The following is a 26,732-nucleotide window of genomic DNA, read 5'->3' as shown; positions in this document are numbered from 1 at the left end:
AAATAAAGCCTGGAAGGGGCCAACTCCAACTGAATTTCCATGTTTTTCAAACATCAGGCAGCATGAATGGAAAAACCTGCCTATCTGTATTTATGATATGAGGGCCCAGGTTCTGTTGGGCCAAATTTTTCTCCCCACTTAGGCTGTGTTTGTTTCCTTTGGCAGAGGAGGGGGGAGGATACAAGGCAACATTATCTTATGGCTCCCTGGATCTAAACCTTGGGAATATCACCATTTGATCCGGCAGGATTTGTTGTGCAAACAATTGTCAACTGTGCTGGTTCCCTCACTTGGGGATTTTCCTGAGCCAGGCAAACCAAGGGCCCCAATATTTCAGCTTTTATTTACATTTCAGGTCGCTCCTCCTTCAGCAAGACACCAAAATAATTGTGTTTTTAACGCCACTGAAAATGCAGACTAAGCAAAAATTATGACAATAAATATATTTTCAATCCCAGGCTTCAATTTTGCCTCATATCACGACAATGAATTAATATACTCCTTAATATAGGTCTTAGATACCAGATGTTGTTGCATGATAAGGGTTTTTAAAATACTGCTTGCTTACTTCAAAATATTCTCTGGAGAACAAAAAATATCTATGAAAAAGAAAAATTGCATACTGAATTTAACCTGAGCAATAAATGAAATTCTCTTATTCTTTCTTAGAAACCTAAAAAGGAATTTTCAAGCGTTTCACCATTTGGTTTTCAAGTCCATTTAATGCTCCTGAAACTGAATATTTTGGGTAAAAACCATTTAAACAAACAACAAATGCAGCTTTGGGCATGTCCAGCTCCCTCTGCCACGTCCCTCAGCTCCAACCCAATGAACCAATGATGGAAATTGTTCCACACTTTGTCCCTTAGTCATTCCCATGGGAAGGAGAGGAGGCAGAGGAGATTTTTGGGGATGGGAGCACCTGTCAAGCTGCAGATAAACCGAGCTGAGCAACCCAGCTCACAAAGGTCTATGAATAGCCCCTGATTCCTGCTCCCTGTGCCAGATCCAAACAACAACAGGGAGGTGGAGGGCTCAAAACACAGAGCCTGGGAGCCAAAGAGTTTAAAACAGGGCTTAGAAGTTGAAATTATCTATTTTTTACACCTCTTTTATGCCTTATTTTTATATATATATATATACACACACACACACGTGCATTTGTGTATGCAGCTAACCTCATTTGCATATGTACTCACACGCTTCATAACATCATAATTTAGGAGGTTTTGACAAATTTTTACCTCTATTTAAAAGCAGTGCAAAAGCCTGAACTCCTTTCCAGACGATTCATCAAGAAAAAAATAATAAAAAAAAAATTGGTATTGCTGTAATAAAGAACTGGGAGTTGGAGAGAGGAAAGGAGTCAGCACTTCTTCATTTCTTAACTGCTGCTTCTTGTTTTATTCCCACTTTGTTTAGCTCCAGCTCCAGGGATCAAATTAAGGCCTCTTGAAAGCTGTGTCCAAAATTTCAGCCTTGGTTCCTGGGCAGGCCTATTGGAGACTGATTATTGCACCTCATAGTTCCAAAAAGAAATGCAAAGAAAAGCCAAGGAGAGCCTTTCACACGTTCAAGGAACTCTTTAACAGAATAAGCAGGTCCTTAATGGCATTAAAAAAAGAAAGAAACGGATCCTGTGCCTTTTTATTGTTGAAATCCAGGGTGATTTCCACAATCACAAGGTGATTTGCACTTCCACTGGGGCAGGATAGGAACCGACAGCAACAACACAAAATTAAACCCACCAAGGAGCCAGAAAGAACAAACAGAATTCCCTGCTTTCCCTGAAGTTTTACCAGGATTTTTGCAAAGGAAGCTCAGCCCCTTTCCAAATTTGAGTCCCTGGCCATTAAGGGATGAGATTCAAGTGCTTTGTGCACGTGGCCCCTTAAGCCCATGGAGACAGTGGGACATTAGTGGGGCTCCAGATGGGCACGAGGGGCCTCCCACCTGGCTGCTGCTTCCCAGGAGGAACATCCAGGATAAGCACTGGCTGCTGATCCAGAAAGCAACGCTGGAGTTATGGGACTGTATTCCAGCCACTCCTCTGCCACATGCGAGGACTAACAGGAGGAAAAACAAAAATAAATCTCCTGACAAAAGGGAATTAAATAACCCACTGAAAACCAAGGCATTCCACTTGGACTGTGACTTAGGCCAAGATCTCCAGGGCTTTTTAACAAGGGAGAAAGACTGATCCCTCCACAACCAAAGAACCCCAGGACTGCAAGAAAAGTTCCATTAGTCCAAGTATTGCATCATAAAGGTTCTCCTCAAACATCCTCCTGCCCAGTCCAAATAACACCAACACATTCAACCCCAAAAGGGAGGAAGGTGAGGCAGCAAACTCCAAGGAAACACTGCTAAAAGACAAATATAAGTCAGGCCTAAACAGCATTTTTAGAGGTCCTCGCTAATTCCAAACAATCTGCCCCAGAGTCCAACCAGGAATACAGGAAAATAATGATTAATTTTCTCTCAAAAGGTAAAGAACTGGAAAATCCACACGAAGTTTTCCTACAAGCAATTACCAGTTCTAAATCCCTACTGATAACAGCAGCAAAAAGAGCTTAAAAACCCAAATAAAAGGAAACTGTTGCCTTTGAGTGGTAGCTGTTGATGATTCACAGTCTGTCTTAGCACAGGTTGAGGGATTCAATTCCTTCAGTTCTTGGAAGGCTGTGACAGCAGCCAGAAGGCCCAAGTTAGCCTGAGACCCCTTTGTGGGTCCTGCAGAAATGCAGGAATCGCCTCTGACCCCACCCAGAACCCCAGTCCCACCCAGTGGCTCCTTCAGAGGGACCTTCACTCCCCAATCCTCCCAAATCCACCTCTGTCCTTCCAGCACAAACTTGGCTGCAGGAGCTGGAGGCCTGTGGAAGCGAAGGTTTATCAGGAATTTTATCTCTAGGATTTAAAGTAAGGGAAGCCCCTGAATTATCCTGCCCGGCTTCGGAATCCTGCTGGAACTCTGGGAATTTTGCTGTGCAACCATACTAAACCAAACCATACCTATTTGAGACTCTGAAACACAGAGAGGTTGTTAAATCCCTGTAAGAATTAAGGTATCTCATCACTGGAGGCCATGGAAGTTGGGGGCAGAGCTGCAGCTCCACGTTCACGGGGAGCACAATCCCGGAGCCGCTCCAGGATTCCATGGGCAGATGAAAGGAGATCAGTGGGATCTCAGGTTGAGAAAAGCAGCACTGTCACGAAATAAAAAAGGAAATTACATCCTTTACTCTTGGACAGGCTTTTGCTGCCTAAGTCCTGCCCATAGAAAACTGAAAAGGGAGTCACACATTCCAGTTATAAGGTTTTATACACGGGTCTGTGGAGTTTAACGACCATTATCGATGCTCTTTTCACGTTTAAACCCAAAATTAGTAGGAGCAGAAAGAAAACTCATGGTAAACTATTAGAAAGAACTACGGCCCTGGCTGCTGCCTTCGGTTCTCCACCACAAATATCAACCCAACTCTGCTTTCCTCCATCCTTCCCACCCCACCAAATCAAGGATTTCGCAAACTCTCCTCGCCCCGATCACAAAACTGCTGCTTCACACAAGACAGGAACGTACAAATTAGAAATGGGAGACACACCAGCACGTCAGGAGAGCTCTTTCTTGTGGGCATCCTCCAGGGATGACACACACTCCCTGCTGACCACCACCAAACCGGGATGCCCCTCTGGAATACACACCCATGGCCTACTCCATGGCCCAGCATCCAGCACTTAATTGACCAAAAACAAACCAAAGCACTCAAACCGCCCTTCTGAAATTACAGAGGACGTAATTAAGCCCCAGGAATAAGCAGACAACAGCAATTTTAATATAAACATCCTACTTGTGGAGAGGACTTCGATTCCAACTTGGCCTTAATGTCCCAACTCTTACTCCTGGATCCTTGCAAAGGCCTCTCCCAACATTTCCTCGAGCCCAGAACTGAGTTTGACATTTAAACCCACCGCATTTTTAACCTATTTCAGACATTTTGACACGCAACCAGCAGAAAACATGGTCAGGTCAGACCACCGGTGGTACCTGATGGAGACATTTGGCCTTCCCAGCCAGCAAAGCCACGGAAAAACAAGATCCCGACATATATATTTGAACAAATCATTGCCCAAATATAGCCGGGCACCGGAGGCAAACCAGGGGCTGCCACCAACCACCCCCCGACCCCGCAAACACCGAGCCCAGCCCCTGGGCTGCCTATCCCTGGAAGTTCAGCTGCGGGAGAGGGTCTTTGTACAAGTGGTCTTTGTACCTTAATAACTCAAACAATAAGTCAAACAACGGCCTGAGGCCCGGGGTGGAGGGGGGCGGGGGGGGAAAGGGGGAGCAGCCCGGGGGGGGGGGGCTCGGTGTTATCCCGGGAAAACACCACTTTGGGGACACTCAGCACCGCCCCGAACTTTGCCACCGCCGCCCCCCCCCCTCCTCCCCTCCCGCACCCCGAGGGGCATCCCCGGAGCATCCCCCGACAACAAAGCTGGGCCGGGGGGCGCCGAGAAGGGGCCGAGGGTGACAGGCCGGGCCCCCCCCGGGGCGAACAGCGGGTAAACAGGGGGGTGAGCAGCGGGTAAACAAACGCCCCCCCCCCGCGCCGCCGCTCCCCCCGCACTCACCTCAGGGCCCCCCGGGCGCGGGGAGGAAGGCGGAGACGCACACAAAGGGTAATAAAGGGGGAGGAGGAGGAGGGAGCGGCGCTCCGCGGGGCCGCCCCCGAGGGACGGGGGTGGGGGGGGGTGTCTCGGTGCGTTCGTGTGTGCGTGTGTGTGTGTGTGTGTGTTGTGTGTGTGTGTGTGAGGAGCGGGGGGGGGATGTGGAAGAAACTCCCCGGCGGGGCCGCGGGGGGGGGCAGCGACTCGGGGCCCCCCGCCCCCGCCTCGGCGCGGCGCTGCTTCTTCGTGTGTGTGTGTGTGCGTGCCTGTGTGTGTGTGTGTGTGTGTGTGTGTGCGTGTCCCTTCTTCAGCGGCGCGAACCACCGGCCGTCCCGCCGCCGCCCCCCCCCGCGCTCCTCCTCATCGCCGCCGCCGCTGTCGGGAAGGAGGAGGAGGAGGAGGAGGAGGAGGAGAAGGAGCAGAAGGAGGAGGAAGAGGAGGGCAGGCAGCAGCGGCGGCCGCCACCGCGCATGCGCCCCGGGGGAGCTCGGGAGGCCGCGGGGAGGGAATGGGAGGGAGGGGGGGGGGGGGGAGAGAACGGGGGGTGGTGGCGGTGGGGGGAGAAACTTCCCACAGCGCCGCGCGCGCCGCTCCCGGAATCGGATCCGGGACAGGGAGGAAGGAAGTGGATGATGGGGGAGGAGGGAAAAAGGATTTGGGGGGGGGGTGGGAAGGGGGGGAATGGACGGGGGAGGAAGTGACGGGAGAGCGGGGAGGGAGGGAGGGGCGGGGGGTGACGTGAGGGGGCGTGAGGGGGCGGCGCGCGCGGGGCGATGGGAGCGCGAGCGGAAACCGCCCTCGGGGGAGGGAGGGAGGAGAGGCGGGAAAGCGGCGTGAGGGGACGGCGGGGAGGATCGGGGAAGGGCGTGCGGATGAGCACAGGGTAGGTGAGCACAGCCCCCCTCAGCCCCCTCAGCCCGGGCGGGAATGCCGGGGATGCGCCCCCCGCCCATCGCTCACCCCCCGCTCCATCCCCGCGGGCTCCGGCAGCGCTGAGGGCGCCGGCTCTGAGGGAAGGGAGCTCTAAAGGTTTTGGGGGCCCAAGGGCTGGCGGGGAGGGGGCTGGGGTGCTGAGGGGGGTTCGGGTGTCCGGGGGTCGCTGGGGTGTGGGGGGCGAGGCGGGGGCTGAGGGGAGAGTGTGCGGTGGTTCCTGCCCTCAGGGGAGGGAGGAGAGGCGGGAAAACGCCGCGAGGGGAAAAGGGGGGAATGGTGAGGCCGGGACAGGTAAGGCGGGCAGCACCCCGAGCCCCTCAGGGAACACCCTCCCGTTCCCTCATGGTCCCCACAGACCCTCCCAGCCCCCTAAAATCCCCCCCTCTGCCCCCACCCAGCCCTTCATCAGGGTCCTCACAGACCCTCCTGGCCCTCCAAAATCCCCCCCTCAGAGCTCCTACCCCGCCCAAGCCCCCCAGGGATCCCTGCAAGCCCTTTAGGGACCCCCATTCCCTAATGGGTCCTCTCAGTCCACCCCCTCAAACCCTCCTCTCAGAGCCTCTCCCACTCCCCAGGCCCCCCAAAGCTCCTCATGGACCTCCAAGCCCCTTGGGTCCCCCACATTCCCTCATCGGGGTCCTCACAGAGCCTCCCAGCCCCCCAAAATCCCCTCCCTTAGAGCTGCACCCTCCATTCCTACTGCCCCCCCCCCCCCCAGCCCTTCATGAGCCCTCTCAGGGTCCTCACAAACTCTCCAAGAACCCTTCATTCAGAGCCCCCCCCACTCTCACAGCACTCCCATGGCCCCCCAAACCCCTCAGGACCCCCCAGTCCAATGAAGCCCCTCAGAGCCCTCCCAGTCCCTCCCTTCTCTGGTCAGAAACCACCCTCAGGTCCCACTCAAGACCCCCATTCCCCTCAGCCCCCTCCATAATTCCCTGAGGACCCCCCCAAATCCCCTTCATAGCACCCTCTGGCATCCCTAATTCCCTCAGTGCCCCCAAAATCCCCCTGAGAGCATTCCCTGGCACCCCTGATTCCCTCAGTGCCCCCCCAAATCCCCCTCAGAGCCCACTCCAAACGTCCCAATCCACTCATGACCCCTCCAAGGCCCCCTGATCCCTTCAAGATCTCCCCAAACGCCCCTCTGGGGTCATTCAGAGCCCCCCAGTCCCCTCAGGAGCCCTCCAAGTCCCCTTCAGAGCCAGCTTATCCAGAGAGATGCTGGGGTTATTGTTATCCAAAACACCCTAAACATTAATTAAAATTAAGCACAAATGAATTCAAAATGCTTTCAGTGTTCTGGGTCTAGCAAGGCAAACTGCATCGTTATTTGTTAAGAAAAAAAATGTTCTTTACAGCTCTAAGTCCTTAAAAACAGCCAACATCTGAGTACAGTTTCTGGTGAATGTTATTTGGCAAGTGATATTTAGTATAACCTTTATGTTTTGTGCCTTCTTTCAAGATGAAATCTGCAATGAGTAAACGTAAGCTGAAGGACACCTGTGGAGCAAGTGCTGAGTGCATCTCGCAGGTCAGGAACAGCTTTATTCCTGCCTTTGGTTTTGAGTTAGGGAATCTTCCATCCTCTGCTACCCACGTAATTCCATGGTTTTTTTTTTTCTATTAGACCAGTTAAAAAGACTTGTACAGATACTGGGTGTAATTTCTGGGGCTGTAAAGGGGTTTTGTATTTCTTTCAGCTTCTCACCTGATTGTTTCCTTCAAGTGTTACAGTAACAATCTACTCCTTGGATCCTTGATAAAAAATGTTAAGGGATGTCCTTGTGCTTCTGCAGCTGTTTGTGGCAACAGATTTGCATAAATCTATTTTTTATCTAATTAGGTTCTTTATTTTCTAGTTCGTAGGGCAAATGAGAACCCAGGTGACTTTTTTTAGCAGCTGCCAAATGAGTTTTCAGTTTGTTTGTTTGTTTGTTTAACCCTTTTATTCTTCTGTTTTCTGAAAGTGGCTGCTTAAACCTGTCCTGCATCTTGTGGGGAATTACCTCTGGGTCAGAATATTTGCAGCCCCACAAACGTGCACATTTCACAATTATTCTGTTGCTATGTTTACACTGTTGGAACACTGTGGTGTTTGAAGCACCAAAAATTCTTCCTGGGTAAAAGGAGATAAATTCTTATCTTTGTAGGTGCAAAAGATTCTACGTGAAAGGTTCTGCCACCGTCCCAGTGCTACTGGAAAACTGTTTGGGATTGAATTCCAGTACAGGTGAGTCAGCAGCCTCAAATACTGAGTCATTTCTAGTTGAACTGCAGGAGAAAAAAAAATCAGGTGAAGGCAGAATCTCCTGCTGCATCTGTTTTTCAGAATTATACTGGCTTAAATGACCTGCAGCACAGTGCTTCTAAAATTTCTTTACCTCAGATTTTAAGAGGTTTTGTGCAGCTGTTCCTTGCTGGTTTTGTCAGGCTCTGAGTTTTGGATTTCTTGTCCTTGTTTCACACCTGTAATTCCTGGAACAACTTTATTTATTTATTTATTTTTTTGAGCCTGAAAAATACTTTTAATGCACGTTCTGAGCCTTTGTTTACTGGCCTGGCCAAGCAAAAAGTTAAATTCTCTTGCTGTGAATCTTTATTTTCACTTCACATTTCCTCCTGTTTGTTAGTAAACTGTGTAGAAACTAAATTTAAACTTTGGATGGATTATAGAATTTAAATTTAAGCTTCATGGGTTTTGAAGCAGAAACCCCTATTTAAAACAAACCTGCTTCTTGGGGTCACCCAGGTGTGAAGGTCAGAGTTAGGAAGAAGTGACTTACTGTGACAGTAACACTGTCCCAATCCCAAACATCTCCCAGATGTGGGGCAAAGTCTGGAAAATAGCAACTGTGTATCTAAAGAACTTGTTTTAAACCATCAGTTTTTTCCCAAGAGTAACTTTGTGCAAGTGGAGTCACCTGATGTGAGCAGTGGCTTCTTTTACAAGAGAGAAAGTTAAACATTGAATAAAAAGTGTGGTGTTACCTACATGCAGGTATTTATTTATGTTTATATCCTTCCCAGCTCTTGCTTTTCCTTTCCCAAGATGGATCAGGGCCCTTGGCTGTAGTTTGCTCTCCAACAGGGAGCAAACCCCCATCCTGCAGCTGTTCCATGGTCAGTAGTTTTTAGGAGTCCTTTAAATATGGTGTGAGGTGAGGAATCTGCCTAAAGATAATTTAAAGCTGTCCTTTGTCCCTTCTCTTGGGTGGCAGTGGAAAAATGAAGCTCAGTATTGCTGTTACCACTCACAGGATTGCAATGCCTGAATTTAGGCACTAGATCAGTTTTGTGAAGACTGCCAAAATGAATATATTCCACCAGGTTATTTATTTTTACTGGTTTTCCTCTAATGTGTTAGCCAGCCTTCCTTTTTGGTGTGTGGTACCACAGGAAGCAATCCTTTCCTTAAAGAAAGAAATAACTATTGAAGTCTGTCCTTTCATGGTGGGGAAACTGCAGAACTTTATGAATTAGTGACACCCTCAACTTCCTTTGTGTTTTAATGTTTTAAACTATTTTAAGAGCTCTGATCACTCAGCCCTCTGTGCTTTATTATATTACATTTTGCATGGCCTGAGAGGAAGCTGAAAAGGTAGCAAGTTTTCTCTTAATCTCTGAACTTTCCCGGGTTTCAGTGAATGTTTTCTGCTTTGAGGTTTTCATCCTGTTGCTGTTTCCATCACAGACATTTGCTGGAGCTGCTGAAAAGAACCACCTTGCATGGAGAGAGCAATTCTGCCCTCATCGTTGGGCCCAGAGGATCAGGGAAGACCACGGTAGGAACACCCATTACAAGTCCATCAAATGAAGCAAATCCAATTAAACACGAGCTGCACGACCCCCCTGAAGTCCTGGGAGCTTTGGGAGCTGCATTTTCATCCCTGCTTCTTTTTAAAGGAATGGTTCACATATAAATGCAAAACATTCCAGGGCTTCTCGTGAGCTAATTCTGTGGAGCAACAATGTGGAGAAATGGGCTCCTTACAGTTGTCTTTGCAATTAAAACCATCTTTTGATCACTCTGTAATTAACCTGCTCTTTCTGCTGGGCCCCCACTGTAAAAATGACTGGAAAGGCATCCAAAAGCTGTAAAAGTCTCTATAAAAAAATGATCAGGTGTCTCAATCCTGTTTAAAATGTGTCAAGGAATGTTGTTTCCTAAATTGCCAGGAGGTTTCGTGGTGGTGGTTGTGGTTTATAAGTTGTAGGTTTGTATTTTAGAGGAACTCCCTTTTATTTGAAGCATGTGAAGGGAACTGAAGTGTTTTATCCTTCAATATTATCACTCAAGTCTTTTATGTTTGCATCAATATATAATGTGCTAAATAGATTGGCTGTTACTGCAGGAGGTATCCAAGATGGAACAATTAGAAAAATTCCACTGGAAGTCTTCCCAAGTGGCCTTCAGGCTTCTAAAGAAGTTGAATAGAAATAAGTTGATAAATGTTAAACATATCCAGGCTGACACCAGTCACCCTGGCACTTTGTTGGTCACTTGTTTTGCATTTCCAAACCAGTGTTGGCACCTTTTCCTGTTACCCAAGGTGCTCCAGAGGAAGGATAACCCCCAAAATACCATGGAGTGGTGGTGGGGAAGGAGTTGATAAACCAGTGGCAATTAATCTTCTCATAATGAACTTCTGTATTTTTTTTTTCTTCCCAGTTATTAAATCACGTCTTAAAAGACCTCAGGGAAATGAAACAAGTTAGAGGGAACCTCTTGGAAGTTCACCTGAATGGCAAGTAACTCAGCATGGATCCAATGTTATGTTATATCCAGTTCTAATCCTGTATATCCTGAATATTTATACAGTTTGGTTTCAGCAACTGAGTGTGGCCTCAGTGCTGGGCAGGTTTGTCTGTGAGCTCCAAAATGCCTCTCTTTGTGTTTCTCTGTTCAGAGACAACTTTTGTGCTTGGAGTGACCAAATTAAGTAACTTGTTCAATATGGAAAGTTCCTGTCTAGCCCAAATTTTTTTCAAAAAGGCAAAGCTTTGGAAGGCTGGACAAGGAGGGAGAGAGAAGCTTCTGGGTGAGTTTCTAGTGGGAGAGAACGAAAACTGCCAGTTCTTCAGGAACATCACTTTTTATTTCAGGGCTCCTGCAGACGAGTGATAAAGTGGCCCTGAAGGAGATCACCAGGCAGCTGCAGCTGGAAAACGTGGTTGGGGATAAAGTCTTTGTGAGTATCTTCACTCAATTCCCTCCAAAACCCTTGTCTGGAAAACTGGCTTTGTGGAATGCTTGCTCCTTGGAGGAGGAGGAAGAAAGGACAGGCTCTCTCAACAATGGACCAAACTGAAGCACTCCAAAGAGACTTTAGTCAGAGGGGTGGGGTAGGTAAATTGGTATTTTTAGTGTGTAAATATATATGCAACCTTTTCTATTTCATAGGGAAATCTACCCAGGCTTCCTCAAGCTCTCATTTTGCATGGAATTTCTATTAAAATATTTGCTTCTATTGACCTTTTCCCAAAGAGAAACTCATTTACATAGGTGCTGAATTCGGTCATAAAGATTAAATCTCATTTATTTGAGTGTGAAATAACTTGGGCCACACTGATCAGAGCTACCAGAGCTTGCTGCCCCTTACTCAGGGAATGTTCTGGATTTGCAGGAACGTCCTTCTCTCCACAGAAACATTCCCTTTTCTTCTGGAACTGGTATTCCGGGAGTAAACTGGCTTTTCTGCCACCCTTGACAGGGCTTGTGCTGTCAGGTTATACTTATTTCCCATCTCCCAACTGGTGTGTGAGGTGAGAAATGCAGTGCCTGTGTGTAAATTTGTGTGTAACTGGAGCAGGATGGTCACAGTCAGTCGTTGTTTTCTGTCATGAGTGTTTTGTCCTTTCATCTCTTCAATAAAGCTGCAAATTAAAACAAAACCTGCATCCTGCTCACTCTCAGTGGAACACAATAGGTGGCACTTTTTCCACGTGTGTAGCTGGAAAATGAGGATGCAACAGCTATTTAAGGGAAGATGAATCAAAAATCTCTTTTTCTTCTCCGTGCAGGGCAGTTTTGCTGAAACCCTTGCGTTCCTCCTGGAAGCTTTGAGGAAAGGTAAAGAAAAATAACCCTTTGGTGGGAATTGTTGTGTCCTCCCCTCTGGCCAGAAATGCTGCTGGGCAGAACGAAGTCAAAACCTGCCCAGTTCTTCAGTGTGTTTTTCTTTCTGCCCCGTGAAAGGAGGGCTTAGTTAAGAGTTAAAGATGTAAATATGTCAATTATTCAAGCTGTAATTAGTGAAAGCTGTAGAGGGGGAGCTCTGGTGGTGGAGTTACCTGCTGACTTTCCCCCTGCTCTGCAGGAGATCGAACCAGCAGCTGCCCAGTGCTGTTTGTCCTGGATGAGTTCGACCTGTTTGTCCATCACAAGAACCAGACCCTGCTCTACAACCTCTTTGACATCTCCCAGTCAGCACAGACCCCAGTCACCATCATTGGGCTCACCTGCAGGCAGGTAAGAAACTGCACCTCCTCCTTCCTTTTTTAAAGTGCCTTTGGCCTTACCTGGAATGTTTTCTCTCCTCTCCTGGAATGGTATTTTATTATTCCCTAAGAGACTTTTTCTCACTTTGGAATTGGGAAGGATATGACAATAATAATAATAATTTGTGCTGAGAGCAAACATCAAATGACCAGAAAAAAACCCCTGCAGAGCCTTCAGTTTTACTGCTAGAGGAGCAGGTTTCCATTTCTAGGGAGACTTGTTTCCTTTTACACTGTTTTATATTATATTATATTTTACTCTTTGGAGGAGCTCCTGGGCATTGCACTTTCTTGGTCAGCAAGAACAGACTTGTTCTTGCCCTTTTTAAGCCCTACAGTGCTTAAAAAAGATTCCTTGTCCTCAGGCCAACGATTTCAGCACTTCACCAGGGCACTTTTCCTGTAACATTGGCATGTGCAAAATGGGTTTAGGATCCACGTTGAATTTCCTGTGATATTTGTGTTATGTGATTATGTATCTAATCAATTTGCAGCACTGTGGAAACTTTATAAAGATTAAACTGTTTTCTGAATGAACTGGGTTCATCAATATTTCATCAGTGCTGAATCTGGGGTTTGTCTGGGTTTAGGTGATACTTTTTGAGTGTAATTAAGGAATTCTTCAGAGCTGCCCCACAGTCACAGTAATAGTTGTTTCTGAGGGGTTTTTTTTTGCTCTTAAGTGGTTTTTTTGTTTGTTTTTTTTTAAGCTGTATTCTCTCAGCCTGACAACAGGCCCGTGGTGTGACCACACAGACAACTTGCCTGGAGTTTGGGATGAAATGTCAGGATTGCAGGCTTAAGGAGCTGAAGCATTTCCATAATCTGTGGAGGAACGTTGCAGGGTTTCCTAGCAACTGCTGATCCTGTGTGATGTGGGGCATCACGTGGGCTGGGGAAAGGGCTGGCAGGCATTTCCAGGCACAGCAATTCAAACAGTCAGCAGAGCTCTTGTTGGAACATGTGAAGCCTGAGAATTTAATAATTCTTTCTTTTTTTTTCAGCACCTTTTACTCGGGTAATTTGTCTGTACTGTAGCAAAGAAAGCACTAAATTAATATCCTTTTTTAATGAGTGTTCTTTTTTTTTTTTTAAATCAAGGATATCCTGGAGCTCCTGGAGAAGAGAGTGAAATCAAGGTTCTCTCACAGACAGATATATTTGATGAATTCCTTTGATTTTAAACAGTACATGAAGATATTTAAGGAGCAGCTTTCCCTTCCTGCTGAATTTCCTGATGAGCCTTTTGCACAGAAATGGAATGACAATATTCAGGTATTTAAAGCTTTTTGTACTTGGCTTCAGTAAAAATTCTACAGTAGGACCAGTTTGTAAGTGTAAAGCTTTTACCTAAGATTGGTGTTTCCTTTCACTGTTTGAGTTTATGGAATAAATTAAATTATGATGGAGAATCATTGCTTACTGAAGTTTGGAGGTAAAATGGTCACAGAAAGTTGAGGTTAGACCTGAAGAACTGTATTGTCACCCCTAAGCTGAGCTCTTTCAAAGAATTAGTTAACTCTTATTTTTCCAGGTGAGTATAAATTTGAGATGATTTAAATATCACTTTATTTTTATTTTTTAGCACCTCTCAGAGGATAAAATTGTGCAGGACGTGCTGCAGAACCTCTTCCACCACACCAAGGACCTGCGCTCGCTCTATTTCCTCTTGGTATGTCTTTGGAGATATAGATAGATATATATATTTATATAGATATATATATATATATATATATATATTTATCACTTCCAGGATCAGATCAAATCTCATGATGAGGCACCACGTTGTTTCCCAGAGCTGGTTTCCTGCATGGAGCAATCCAGGCAGCCCACCTGCCATCCCTAATTCATCCACTACTCTGACAATAGTCCAAAAAATGGGATATTCATCCCAAATCTTGAGGTGCTGGAGGCAACTAATCCATAGAAATGCTGAGCTGGAAGTTAACTCTGATCTCCCAAATGACCATGTTATCCAACATCAAGGGCCTGAGGAAGCTTCCAGAAGTTTTATTGGTAGTTTGGAATGTTCCCAGTTGTCTTAGGGGGGAGAGAAGGAAGGGCTCCTCACTGTGTGGGGGAAAAATAGCCCTGGGAAGACTTCCATGTTCAGTAAGTAGGAGGGAATGCTGGCAGGGAACTTTCCCCATCACCACAATTCCAGATTGTTTCTAGTCCAGGGGCACCCCAGTGGCCTCAGTGGAGGCTGAGAGTCAACTTCCCAATTATTTTCTGCAGCTTGTTCTGAACTTTCCCTTTGGAAAGGGGTTTTCCAATAAAAGCATAGGATACAGATAGGAGCAGGGATGAATGAGGAGTTCCTGGACAAACTCTGGAGAAGAGAAGGCTCTGGGCAGACCTCAGAGCCCCTTCCAGGGCCTAAAGGGGCTCCAGGAGAGCTGGAGAGGGACTGAGGACAAGGGGTGGAGGGACAGGACACAGGGAATGGCTTTAAACTGAAAGAGAGTGGTTTGAGGTGGGATTTGGGGAAGAAATTGAGGGTGGGGAGGCCCTGGCACAGGTTTCCCAGAGAAGCTGTGGCTGCCCCTGGATCCCTGGAAGTGTCCAAGGGCAGGTTGGAGCCACCTGGGCTGGTGGGAGGTGTCCCTGTGTACAAAAGCAGGTGTAAAGCAGTTGTCAGTCCTTCTCGCAGCAGCTGCTGAAGTGCTGATCCATGGGAATGGATCCAAGCAGGTTCCTCAGGGTTCATCTCCTCCAGTGGGGAAGCTTTGAAGTTTTAAGCTTGGAAAACCTTCCTGGCAAAGGGGGGTTGTTGTAACTCCAGCTATTAGTGAGGTTTTCAATACGTGGACGTGGGAATTCTGTTCCTGAATGTTCCTAGTAGGTGACCGCGGGACAAACGCGTTGCCGTGCATCCCGTCTCCGGGCAGGAATGGTCTGTTCCTCAGGAATGGGCTGAGCAGTGTCCTGCTTGTTTGCAGATGCTGGCTGTCAGTGCAGTGACTGTGCACCACCCCCTGCTCACGGCAGCAGACCTGCAGGAGGCCAGCAGGCAGCACAGCACCGACTCCAAGGCCAACATCGTGCATGGTAAAGCTCAGCCTCTTCCAAAAAACGCCTCTCAGGAGACAGGGAAGTGGCAGGTCCCTCCCTGAGATCCCCCTGATGGAAGAGACAGGGATAACTTGAGCTCATACATCTAGGGATAGAACTGCCAAATTATATACTTAAACTTTGCTTTTTCATGGAAATGACCCATTTCTTAACATTCTTACTTCAGACACATGGAGAACAAATGTTCTCTCCAATTCTGGATTCTTTTTCCATAATGAAGGTAAATAACACAAATGGGTGAGGCCTGGAGCATAAAAAAATAGAGGAACAGACCCAGTGAGTGAACTGCTTGTGCTTCTGATGTGCCTAAGGGCAACCCTGAGGGCTCTCGTCTTTCCCTGCAGGTTTGTCCGTGCTGGAAATCTGCCTCATCATAGCCATGAAACACCTGAATGATGTGTATGATGGGGAACCCTTTAACTTCCAGATGGTTTACAATGGTGAGAGGAACCCTGAGCTTCACAGACACCACATCACTCCCTGTCCCCTCACTAATCCTTCTTTTAAAATCTGTTACTGACGCAGAATTCCAGAAGTTCATCCAGAGGAAAGCACATTCCATGTACAACTTCGAGAAGCCAGTTGTCATGAAGGTGAGCCTGAGATGATATTTTTTTTTTAATTGTAAAGCATTTAGAAAGTGGTTTTATTTTCTAGAGCACAAATCTGAGGGGTCAGATGCAACCCCAGAAAGGAATTGGGGTGTTTTGGGGCTGGAAGAACACCCTGCTCCCGGCAGGGGGTTTGGGAATGCCTGGCTCCTGGCAGAAATGACTTCACCTTCCCCTCCTCTGTACTTCAGGCCTTTGAACACTTGCTGCAGCTGGAGTTGGTGAAGCCCCTGGAAAGGCCGTCGGCGCGAGCGCAGCGGGAATACCTCCTGATGAGGCTGCTGCTGGACAACACCCAGATCATGGATGCCCTGCAGGTGTATCCCAACTGCCCCACGGACGTGAAGCAGTGGGCAGCCTCCTCCCTCAGCTGGCTCTGAGCTCCTGGCACAGCAGAGCTCCAGGGGAGGGAACGTTACCCACAGGAGCGCATTTGGGTTAATGAATTCTTGGAAGAAGCCTCCTGTGCTGATCCATCTGGGATGGATTTGAAGGAGAACCACGCTGATGTTGTCTCCCAGTGGCCAGAACTGTGACTGACTCCAAGGCTCAGGTGCTTTAGCTCAGCTCGGTGCCAACTTCTCCTCATTGCACACACTCTCCACTTGGAGAAATCCAACTCCTTGGAGTTTCTCCCTCTGGATCCTGGCTCAGGACACGCTGCCCTCCCCGTTCCGGTGTGGCCCCGGCAGTCCTGCAGCACAGCCACACCAGCCCACCTGTACTTCTCCTCCTCAAATCTGACTTGACCTGGAAAAGTTACTCAATTAAATCTGTAATCACAGCAAAATTTACCTAATTAAACCTTTTAATCCCAACAAGCTTCAGCTGCAACTGGTGGTTTGTGCCACCTTCTGCCATTTCCAGCTGAAGTGTGATGTGAGCAGTGTATCCCGGCACCAGGACGGTTTGGGAATGCCGATGGAGCCGGCTGGGAGCGCTGCCCTGCACTCTGCTGTCAGCTCTGGGGTGAGGAGCCCTTTGAAGCCAAAGGGTTTTTGATTTTCCTCTTTGCTTCACAGAGGTCCTGTCAGAGCAGGGAAAGAATCCTGGGATGGTGAGGGCTGGAAGGGACCGAGAAGATCTTCGTGATCCAGGTCCTGTAAGCGGTGCCACTGCTGCACACTTGGTATGAGATCTTCCTGCAGCAGCTCTTCTCCAGGAAGGAAAGTGTGGATTCAGCCAACCCCAATCTCCCTGTGTGAGTGGAGCTCATGTAATTCCAGCTGGCCTTGTAAAATGGGAGGGGTTATCCACTGCTTCCTGGGGAGCTGGGGGACAGGCAGCTCTCAGGGAAGTGGTTGCTTTGCCCATCCCTGGAGAAGGAAGAGGCAACCAAGCCCTGACCTCGGGCTGCAGCACTGGGAATATCAGTGGCAGTGTGTGCAATTCCCAACACATGGCTTCTCCCTGTCCTTGGCAGCAGCTGGCACTGCCCTGGGAACAGTGTCTCACCCTCCTCAGTGCACTGCCAATAGGGATAAAAAACAAGGGATAAAATATAGGGAATGCTGGCGTGTCCTGACACAGAAGAGGTGAGTTTTCCCTCGGACGTGCTGGAGTTGAGGCAGATTCTGCCTTTGCTTCTCACCATATTTGACCTGTAACACTTTCCCTTTCTCTTTTTTTTGCCACAAAACTCCCAGTTTGGCTGGAGAACAGCCCCACCTGTTGCAAACCAGTGTAAAAGGAGGCATTTGCAAGTCAGAGTAGTCACATTTTTTATTTTCCCGTTGGGGGAATAGGGCAGAGTATACATTTGTATTTGTACAATATTTAACAATCACTTTATTGAGGGGTGGGGAGGGGGGTTGGTTGGTTTTTTTAGCACTTGCAGAAACCCAGCAAGTACCTTTTGACAGTAGTACAACAACCTGTGCCCAAAACACTGACAAATACAGAGAGGAAAGGTAAAGAAATCGCTCCCCAAAGTCGAGAGGGAACGAAGAGGAGATGGACTGAAACAAAATGAAAGGAGGAGGGAGAACAAAAGCAGTTCCTGCTGGTTGAGTATCTGAGGTAACAGATGTTCCATCAAGGATGCTACTGGAGTCCTGTTGCCCATGGATGTGTATTGCAGCTTCCTGTGTTTTGTACCAGAAATGTCTTATAAGAGGTTCAAAAACCTGGAGGAGGAGCAGAGGGGGGGCCCTACGGGTGATGTCAGTGCTGAGGGGAGCAGGACATGGCTTGTCACAGGCAGAGCTGGCCTTGGAGCACTGCACCCGCCTGCCTTGGGTATTTCCATGTTTCTGGGGGGGTTTGGGAACAGCCCAGGAATGCTGGTTGAACACCCCCCTGGGCCTGGGCTGAGGGGCAGCGTGAGCAGAGTCGTGCAGGACAGGAACAGGAACTTCTCAGCCTCTCACACAGAAACAACACCTGGGGCTCAGGGGCCACTCCAGGGCCATCCCTGCACTTGGAGCCAGGGGCCAGGCAGGGCCAATGCCACAGTATTCCCTAGCACCAGGCTCCCTGGATCCTGCCCTGGCAGCTCAACTCAGTCAGTGCTCCAGAAGCGAAAGCAGAATTCATGTCCAAACCCCTGTGAGAGCAGCTGGACAGGACAGCCCAGGGGAGACCAGTCTGACCGGTTCAAAAGCATTTCCAAGGAGCAGCCTGTTCTCAGGGACGCTACATCACGCTGCTAAATCCCAGGAAATGGGAGCAGGACAAGAACTGAGCTGGGATAGCCAAAGGCAGAGTGAAAAGGCAGAGGTACAAGTGCTGTGAGAACCCGAGTTTGAGGGAAACACAAGTGGTGGACATTTTACACGTGCTCAGGGTTTGCATCAGATCTCAGGGAGCACAGCATTAAACTCCCTTTACTCCAGTTTTGCTCCTTGGGAGCCCAGAGGTCTCAGGGAGTACAAGTGGGTTGGGATTTGTTCAGAACTCCGTTCCTGTCCTGTGTGTGGGGGAAGTTAAATTAAAACTGGATTAAAAAGGGAAGTGTCACAAATGTCACAAAGTGGAATTCTCGGAGCAGGTCCCTCAGGCACAGACGTGACCGACAGCGACACAGCCCTGGGTGGAACATCAGCCCTTCCCTCCTCCCTGTATCCATCACATCCCACTGTTCCCAGGGAAGAAGGCCCCTCTCAGGGCTGCACAGATCCACGCTCCAGCCACCCTGCCGTGAGCTCCCAGCTGCACTGTTAAAGCTGTTTTCCAAAGACAGGGACTGGACAGACAGGGAGAGCACGGACACACGCTCAGCACACCAGGGCCCGCTGCCGGCTCTGCGCTCCCATTCCAACATTTATTGGACTTGGAATTTTGGGTGAAGGCTCCGATAAACATGGCGAGCCAGCACTGGGAGCAGCACTGCAGCACCCAGCTCCCAGTCACCCCAATTCCAGCACAAGGGGTGACATCCTGAACTCCGGTGTTGGAGCTGGGAAAGCCACTTCCACGTTTTTCCTCCTTTTTGGCGAGTCTGCGCTGTGGATATTTGTTACCTCGGAATGGTCGTTGCATATTGTGAGCACAACTAGTTATCCCTGAAATTTCACACCTGGAATCTGGAGCCAGAACTCTTTGTGTGACTCCAGGATAAACCTGTGGATCACAGGGAGCGTGAGCTGCACTCCTGGGGGATGGCACAAGCTTTGAGTGGAGGGAATTGCAAATACTCCAAGCAGAGAGTGAGGAACTGGGGGGGGAACTGAGCTTCCTGAGGTGATCCTGGAACAGGGACACAGCCCCCACTGTTTGCTGGGACAGGGAACACGCGGCGACCTCGGCACGAACATAAATAGGAAAAAAAAGACTTTTTAAAAAAAAAAAAAAAAAAAAAAGAACAAGAATTCAGAGCTTTCCAGTGTCACAGCTCACAGAAAATTAAAAAAAAAAAATAAAAGTCATGCTTAAGTTTTCAAATATTCCTCAGACACAGCAAACCTAAATAGTATCAGTTAAATAAATGGATGAGATACTCTGGGAAACAGAGGGGAAAGCTTTCAACTAAAAGAGGAAGGAAAATTTTTCTCTCAATAAACAGCACTTTTTTTTTTGTTTTTATACACAACAAGCGAGTACAAGAAAAGGCTAAAAAACACGGCTCTGGGAATGGCCATTCCTGGGGGCACCTTCCCCTTCTTAAATAACACAGGGATGGGGAATAACATCATTTACAAAACACGGAGCGGTTCATTATCCCAATTAGTGTTGTCGACGATAATTTAGGAGGTGGAACTGAGGTATACCTGGTTTTGAGGGAGGTTAAGTAATACTTGGAAGCCTCTTTGCTCTATCCCATTGATTCCTCTCGTTTCTGTACACGGAACAGCAGCACACGGAACATTCACAAGCTGTGTCGTAGTCGCGTCACAACGAGTCATTTTGATAGAAACGACGACGAATGCGATAAAAACAAAGTTACCCTTTTTTTTTGTCGGTTTGTTTTTCTTCTTCTGTCGTTTTTGTTTGTTTTTTTTTTTTTAAATCTGAAATGAAATGGTTTTTTGTGTTTTTCTTGAATTTTAAAAAAAATAACAGCAGTTCGTTTAAGGAATTAGTCTCTTCTGCCAGGGGTTAAGAAATCGGGTGTCAGTGTTTAAAACGCTCGTTAAGCCCCGACAGGTCCATATTCTTCATGTGAGTCCCTCGTCGGCACGTGAGGGGTCCGGTCACGTCCTTCAGGTGTGAGCAGGGAATGCAGGAAGTCTCATGGATCCACGCCGGGGAGGAGGAAGGGGCAAACAAAGGAGAAACACCTCTTGGTGATGTTCCAGAGAGACTTACCATCCGCTCTTCCCGCCGGCACGGCAGCGACGCCGGCAGCCCGCGCGCCGGAGCAGCTCCGCCGAAGAGTCCCGCGGTCACTTCCATGACCAGTGCAACTATCATAGGCTGGATTCTTTGGGAGGAAAGTCCACGTTCGTCACCATTGTGACCACAGTCACGATGTCCTCTGTGGTTATAATGTTAGTCAGTTTTTGCATCTGGATGATCCTCTCCTCCACGCAGCCGGCCGAGAGCCGCGCCTCGGCGTCGTGATCCCAGCACTCCTCGATGGTCTCGCACAGCATCGCCATTCCCTGCGGAGCCGGGGGGAAACGGGCACACGCCCAGTCAGGGAGGGGGCACCCAGCTAAGAAAAGGGCATTTAAGGTCCACCTGCCAAACGTGAACCCTGGTGTCCAACAGGACTTGGGTTTGATGGGACAGGACACGGCCTTGGACTCGGGTTTGATGGGGCCTCGGGTCTGCTTTGCTATATTATTATTTATTATATTATTATGTTATTATTATTATTATTATTTTATGATGTGTTACATTATTATGTATTATATTATTCTTTCTGATATTTAAACAATATCACAGCAGTGAGTAGACCCTTCCCCTGCAGTGCTGCACTATCCTCACAGCATTCTAGAGGTGAAATTCTTCAGCCATCAAGTGTCACTTCAGTGAAAAGTGACTCAGGAATCTCTTCTTTCCCCCAAAACCTGACAGAATCATTTTCTAACACTCAAAGAGTATTCTAAGATGAAGAACACACTAATCTGCAGCCCATTTAATTCCTACTAGAATTATTATATTCTCCCCAGGACACCCCACGGGCTGGGCAGGATTTGGGCAGGATTTGGGGCGGTTGGTTGGTAACACTTACAGAATGTTTCTGCCAACACTCCCTCAGGACAGGCCTCTTCTTTTTATGGACCACCACCTCCTGCATGTCCTCCAGGGAGGGGTGCTGGCCAATCTCCTCCTCAAAGGGCAGCATGTACTCATCCACGGGGCCTGCACGGGGAAAAGGGGCTCATCAGCATCCTGGAATGGCTCGGAAGGGACCTCAAAGCCACCTCGTCCCACCCCTGCCAGGGGCAGGGACACTCTCCTGGAGAGGTTGCTGGGACACACAACATCCCAGCCCAGGGAAAACAGTCACACTCACTCAGTGGAATTTACTGCTTGAAAGACTGACTCAAAATGCAACTTTCCCAAAAACATTTAGAGCCTTTTCCCTTGGCTAATCCTGACCTGTCCTGGCACCCACACAAAGATTTCTCTTTCAAAACACTTGTAACTCGTGCTTCAAACTGAACCTGGGGCTGAACTGAGAACAAACCAGGTGTATTAACTCCAGGAGTTCCACAGGAACTGTCTCTCTTCCTTACCAGGGAAGGCAGGAGGATTCCACGTGTCAGAACGCTTTTCCTGGGATGCCAAACCCTGGAGACACTGAAGGCCAGTGAGTTCTGCCCACCACCCGATCCCGTTTGCTGACACACGCCCGGCATCCCTGCAGCCCTCCCGAGTCCCAGGGCAGGATCCCAGGGCAGGATCCCAGGGCAGGATCCCAGGGAAGGCTCCCAGGGCAGGCTCCCAGGGCAGGATCCCAGGGCAGGATCCCAGGGCAGGATCCCAGGGAAGGCTCCCAGGGCAGGCTCCCAGGGCAGGATCCCCCCCAGCCCGTGCCGTACCGTCGGAGGCCGTGCAGCGCGAGGCCAGCTCCCAGAGCACCAGTCCCATGGCGTACATGTCGATCCTCAGGAACGCGTCCCTCTGGAAGTTGATGGCCCCTTCCAGGACCTCGGGGGCCATGTACCGCCGGGTGCCCACCTGGAGGGGTGGGAATGGCCGGGATGAAACATTCCCGGGCCTAGGCCTGGCTTAGGACTAAACCTGGGAAGTTTCATCCCTCCAGTTTCTCCACGTTAACGAATAAAACATCGTAATGTTCTTATCCAAATCCATGCAATGAGCCTCAGGGGGAATTTTCTGGATGCTGGAGATTCCTGGGAATAAACGGGGATTTACCTGCCCGTGGGTGTCTCCTGCAGATTTTCCAGCCTCGAACTTCAGAGCCAGCCCGAAATCAGCAATGCAGGCTGTGAGGTTGTTCTTCAGCAGCACGTTCTTGCTTTTGATGTCCCTGCCAAGGGAAAGGGAAGGCCCCGAAATTAGGGATCTAGAACATGGAATACTGATGGAATTCCAAGGAAAAAGGAACATCATAACCCGGCATCATGGTGTGGGAGGTAAGAAAATGATAAAGAGAGAGATAATTCAAAGAACAATCAATATAAATGCTATTATTTACAGTATAATAATACACACATATAATATATATTTATAACATAATATAAATTTATAATATAATTATAATATAATAATATAAATTTATAATATATATTTATAATAGAATAATATAAATTTATAATATATCTTTATAATAGAATAATATAAATTTATAATATATGTTACAAATTATATGACATTGATTTATATATAATTTATATAGAGATAGAAATATATAACAAATATAATATATAAAGAAGTGATGTGATATTAATACAATAAAACAAAGAACATTATATGAAAGGTAAGAAAATTATAATGAAATAGGTAACTTAAACAATGAATACAAATATTTGTAACATATATTACATTATATATAATATAATATATAATTATATTATATAATATATAATATATTATATTATATAAATATATAATATAAAATATATATCATATATATAATGTAATATATAATATATATACTATATATCAGAACTATACATTATATATAATATATATCAATTATATATTGATATATAATATCAATACATTACTATACATTATATATAATTTATATCAATTTATATATAAATTTATATAACAAATACATAAAATATTTCATGTAATAATATAATAAAACAAAGAATGATTAAGAAATAGATAATGTAAATGAGAACACAAATATTACTTACAATATAATATCTACAACATGTAATATATATTATATTCATGTAATATTAATTTATATATAAATATATATAAGTACAATATAGAACAAATATAAAAAATAATAGAATATTAATAGAAATAATATAAAATTTATACTATATATAATAAGGTATATGTGTATATTATATATAAATATATAACTATGTATATAAATATATAATATGTCTATAAATATTATATATAAAAATATGTATATGTAAAAATCTATCTATATATTTAAAATATATAAAAATATATATATAAATACATACATATAAAATATATATAGTATATATATAAATATATAAAATGTAATATATAATGTGTGAATATATAATATATACTATATTACATATAAATTATATATATAAAATATAAATATATAAATGAATATATAATATATATTATATATAAATTATATATAAAAAGATATATAATATCATATATAAATATGTAAATATAAAAATATATATTTATATATAAATATATAATTATTATAGATAAATATGTATATATTATATATAATTCAATATAATTTTATTATAAATAAAAATTAACACAAAATAATAATAAACCCTTGGATCACCCTTGCACATCTTCATTCTTATGGGAACAAATAAGGCAGTAACTGGGGCTAATGTTGTGCCTGCTTTTGGAATAAACCCGGCTGGGTGATGGCTCTGTGGATACCTGGATCCATGGATGCAGGGATAGCAGGTGCCAGGGCAGTGCCAAGGCAGCTGGAATTCCATGTTAGGAATTAATTAGGGCCTGGCCCGTGCCTGCTGGGCCAGCAGGGAACAACCCCTCAGCAAGGGGCACCGGGATGGGCCCTCCCAGGAGCCGCAGAGCCCGTCCCTGGGGATGCAGAGCCCGTCCCTGGGGATGCAGAGCCCGTCCCTGGGGATCCAGAGCCCATCCCTGGGGATGCAGAGCCCATCCCTGGGGATGCAGAGCCCGTCCCTGGGGATGCAGAGCCCATCCCTGGGGGTGCAGAGCCCGTCCCTGGGGATGCAGAGCCCGTCCCTGGGGATGCAGAGCCCATCCCTGGGGATGCAGAGCCCATCCCTGGGGGTGCAGAGCCCATCCCAGGGGATCCAGAGCCCATCCCTGGGGATGCAGAGCCCATCCCTGGGGATGCAGAGCCCGTCCCTGGGGGTGCAGAGCCCATCCCTGGGGATCCAGAGCCCGTCCCTGGGGATCCAGAGCCCGTCCCTGGGGATGCAGAGCCCGTCCCTGGGGATCCAGAGCCCGTCCCTGGGGATCCAGAGCCCATCCCTGGGGATGCAGAGCCCATCCCTGGGGATGCAGAGCCCATCCCTGGGGATGCAGAGCCTATCCCTGGGGATGCAGAGCCCGTCCCTGGGGATGCAGAGCCCATCCCTGGGGATCCAGAGCCCATCCCTGGGGATGCAGAGCCCATCCCTGGGGGTGCAGAGCCCGTCCCTGGGGATCCAGAGCCCGTCCCTGGGGATCCAGAGCCCATCCCTGGGGATGCAGAGCCCATCCCTGGGGATCCAGAGCTCGTCTCTGGGGATGCAGAGCCCATCCCTGGGGATGCAGAGCCCATCCCTGGGGATGCAGAGCCCATCCCTGGGGGTGCAGAGCCCGTCCCTGGGGATCCAGAGCCCATCCCTGGGGATGCAGAGCCCATCCCTGGGGATGCAGAGCCCATCCCTGGGGATGCAGAGCCCATCCCTGGGGGTGCAGAGCCCGTCCCTGGGGATCCAGAGCCCATCCCTGGGGATGCAGAGCCCATCCCTGGGGATGCAGAACCCGTCCCTGGGGATGGAGAGCCCGTCCCTGGGGGTGCAGAGCCCATCCCTGGGGATGCAGAGCCCGTCCCTGGGGGTGCAGGAGTACCTGTGGGAGATGGCAGGTTTGTGGCCGTCCTTGAGCCCCGGGATGTCCTCGTGCAGGTAGGCCAGGCCCCGCGCCATGGTCTGCGCGATGTGGCACAGCTCCGTCCACGACACCACGTTGGCCTTCAGGAAATCCGTCAGGGAGCCCTGTGGGGAACGGGGAGAGCGGCCACGGGGCCGGGTCAGGGCTCGCTCGCTCTGGGAACACCCCGGGATCTTGGGGAGCCGGGGGGGAACAGCTGTAGGGCCTCTGGCTGACAGCCTGGCCTTGCTTATGGACAGCAACACTGTCACAGGGAAACGCACTCTGAAGAAATGTGGAGTCAAAATGGCTCAACACAAAACACTGGATGTATTTTTAGATAATCCTGTTTGTGTTCCTCACTGTTTATCACCATAGAATTCATCGGGGTGGCTTTGATTTTAGAGGTCATCAACTAACCCGAGGAGAACAAAAACAAACCCCCACGAGCTCTGCAAGGTGGGGTTTGTTTAACTCACAGCTTTGTGGGGCATATCCACAAATACCCTAAAAAATATCCTAAAGAGCAAGGAAAAAAGGCGGAATTAATTTCTGTTTGTTTGTTTGTTTTCTGGTAAATCAAACCTGACAACTTTCTCAGCTGTCTGAAAATAAACTGAAGTCATTTCACACCCAACCAAAGCGACCAGCGAGCGAGAACTGTTTTAGATTTTGTGTCTTAACTGCCCAGATTCCACATTTGTGGAACATTCCCGGGGCTATTCCTGCTCTGCAGGTGCCCTGGTGCCCTGGGCTCCGTGCCCAGCTTCTCATGGAAGGCCGTGATGAGCCAGAGCTCCACGTCAGTGCTGCTGCCCCTCTTGGCTTAACCCATCCCATTTATGTTTCTCACTGTGGTTCTCACAATAAAATCCATTTTGATTTTGTAGATTTTATAGATTTTATAGACTATCAACTCTTGGCACAACAGAATTCATCGGTGTGGCTTTGATTTTAGAGACTATCAACTAACCCGAGGAGAACAAAAATAAACCCCCACGAGCTCTGCCAGGTGGGGTTTGCTTAACTCACAGGTTTGTGGGGGACATCCCCAAATATCCTACAAAATATTCTAAAAATTATTCTAAAAAATATTCTAAAAAGCAAGGAAAAAAGGCACAATTAATTTTTGGTTGCTGTTTTTTGTTAAATCAAACCTGCCAACTTTCTCAGCTGCCTGAAAATAAACTGAAGTCATTTCACACCCAGCGAGCGAAAACCGCTTTAGATTTTGTGTCTCCACTGCCCGGATTCCACCTCTGTGGAATGTTCCCGGGGCTGTTCCTGCTCTGCAGGTGCCCTGGTGCCCTGGGCTCCGTG

At 47.5% G+C, this 26,732-nt stretch overlaps 3 protein-coding genes across 5 annotated transcripts in view; 1 reads left to right on the top strand and 2 right to left on the bottom strand.

The window, feature by feature from the left end:
- MBD5 (methyl-CpG binding domain protein 5) overlaps positions 1-5,074 on the bottom strand; it is a 108,341-nt gene extending 103,267 nt beyond the window's left edge. For both annotated transcript variants that reach the window (XM_051810152.1, XM_051810151.1), the window contains exon 1: positions 4,636-5,074. The gene's annotated coding sequence lies outside the window, so the exon portion shown is untranslated. The remainder of the gene's footprint in view (positions 1-4,635) is intronic.
- Positions 5,075-5,475: 401 nt separating this feature from the next.
- Positions 5,476-16,595, top strand: ORC4 (origin recognition complex subunit 4). Its single transcript, XM_051810199.1, has 14 exons — positions 5,476-5,554; positions 7,070-7,138; positions 7,758-7,837; positions 9,299-9,389; positions 10,277-10,352; positions 10,711-10,796; positions 11,629-11,677; positions 11,925-12,076; positions 13,207-13,380; positions 13,691-13,777; positions 15,048-15,156; positions 15,525-15,620; positions 15,706-15,773; positions 15,983-16,595. Exons 2-14 carry the CDS (start codon positions 7,070-7,072, stop codon positions 16,169-16,171), a joined length of 1,326 nt encoding a protein of 441 aa, XP_051666159.1. The 5' UTR covers positions 5,476-5,554; the 3' UTR covers positions 16,172-16,595.
- Positions 16,596-17,487: 892 nt separating this feature from the next.
- ACVR2A (activin A receptor type 2A) overlaps positions 17,488-26,732 on the bottom strand; it is a 49,522-nt gene continuing 40,277 nt past the window's right edge. For both annotated transcript variants that reach the window (XM_051810177.1, XM_051810178.1), the window contains 5 exons: positions 25,392-25,537; positions 22,560-22,674; positions 22,223-22,361; positions 21,409-21,539; positions 17,488-20,833 (listed from right to left, as the gene is read on the bottom strand). In XM_051810177.1, coding sequence (XP_051666137.1) covers positions 20,639-20,833; positions 21,409-21,539; positions 22,223-22,361; positions 22,560-22,674; positions 25,392-25,537 — 726 coding nt within the window. In that variant the 3' untranslated portion in view covers positions 17,488-20,638. The remainder of the gene's footprint in view (positions 20,834-21,408; positions 21,540-22,222; positions 22,362-22,559; positions 22,675-25,391; positions 25,538-26,732) is intronic.

Source organism: Manacus candei, unplaced genomic scaffold, assembly GCF_025592945.1.
Source record: "Manacus candei isolate 608988 ecotype Guabito, Panama unplaced genomic scaffold, ASM2559294v1 h1tg000077l, whole genome shotgun sequence".
NCBI classification, from domain to species: Eukaryota; Metazoa; Chordata; class Aves; order Passeriformes; family Pipridae; genus Manacus; species Manacus candei.
Note: the sequence above shows the minus strand (reverse complement) of the source record. Positions and strands in the feature narration are given on the sequence as shown.

Coding starts and splice junctions, on each gene's coding strand:
- ORC4 (XM_051810199.1), top strand. CDS start 7,070: ATGAAATCTGCAATGAGTAAACGTAAGCTGAAGGACACCTGTGGAGCA. Junction 7,139..7,757: donor GTGCTGAGTGCATCTCGCAG/GTCAGGAACAGC, acceptor TTATCTTTGTAG/GTGCAAAAGATTCTACGTGA. Junction 12,077..13,206: donor TTGGGCTCACCTGCAGGCAG/GTAAGAAACTGC, acceptor TTTTAAATCAAG/GATATCCTGGAGCTCCTGGA.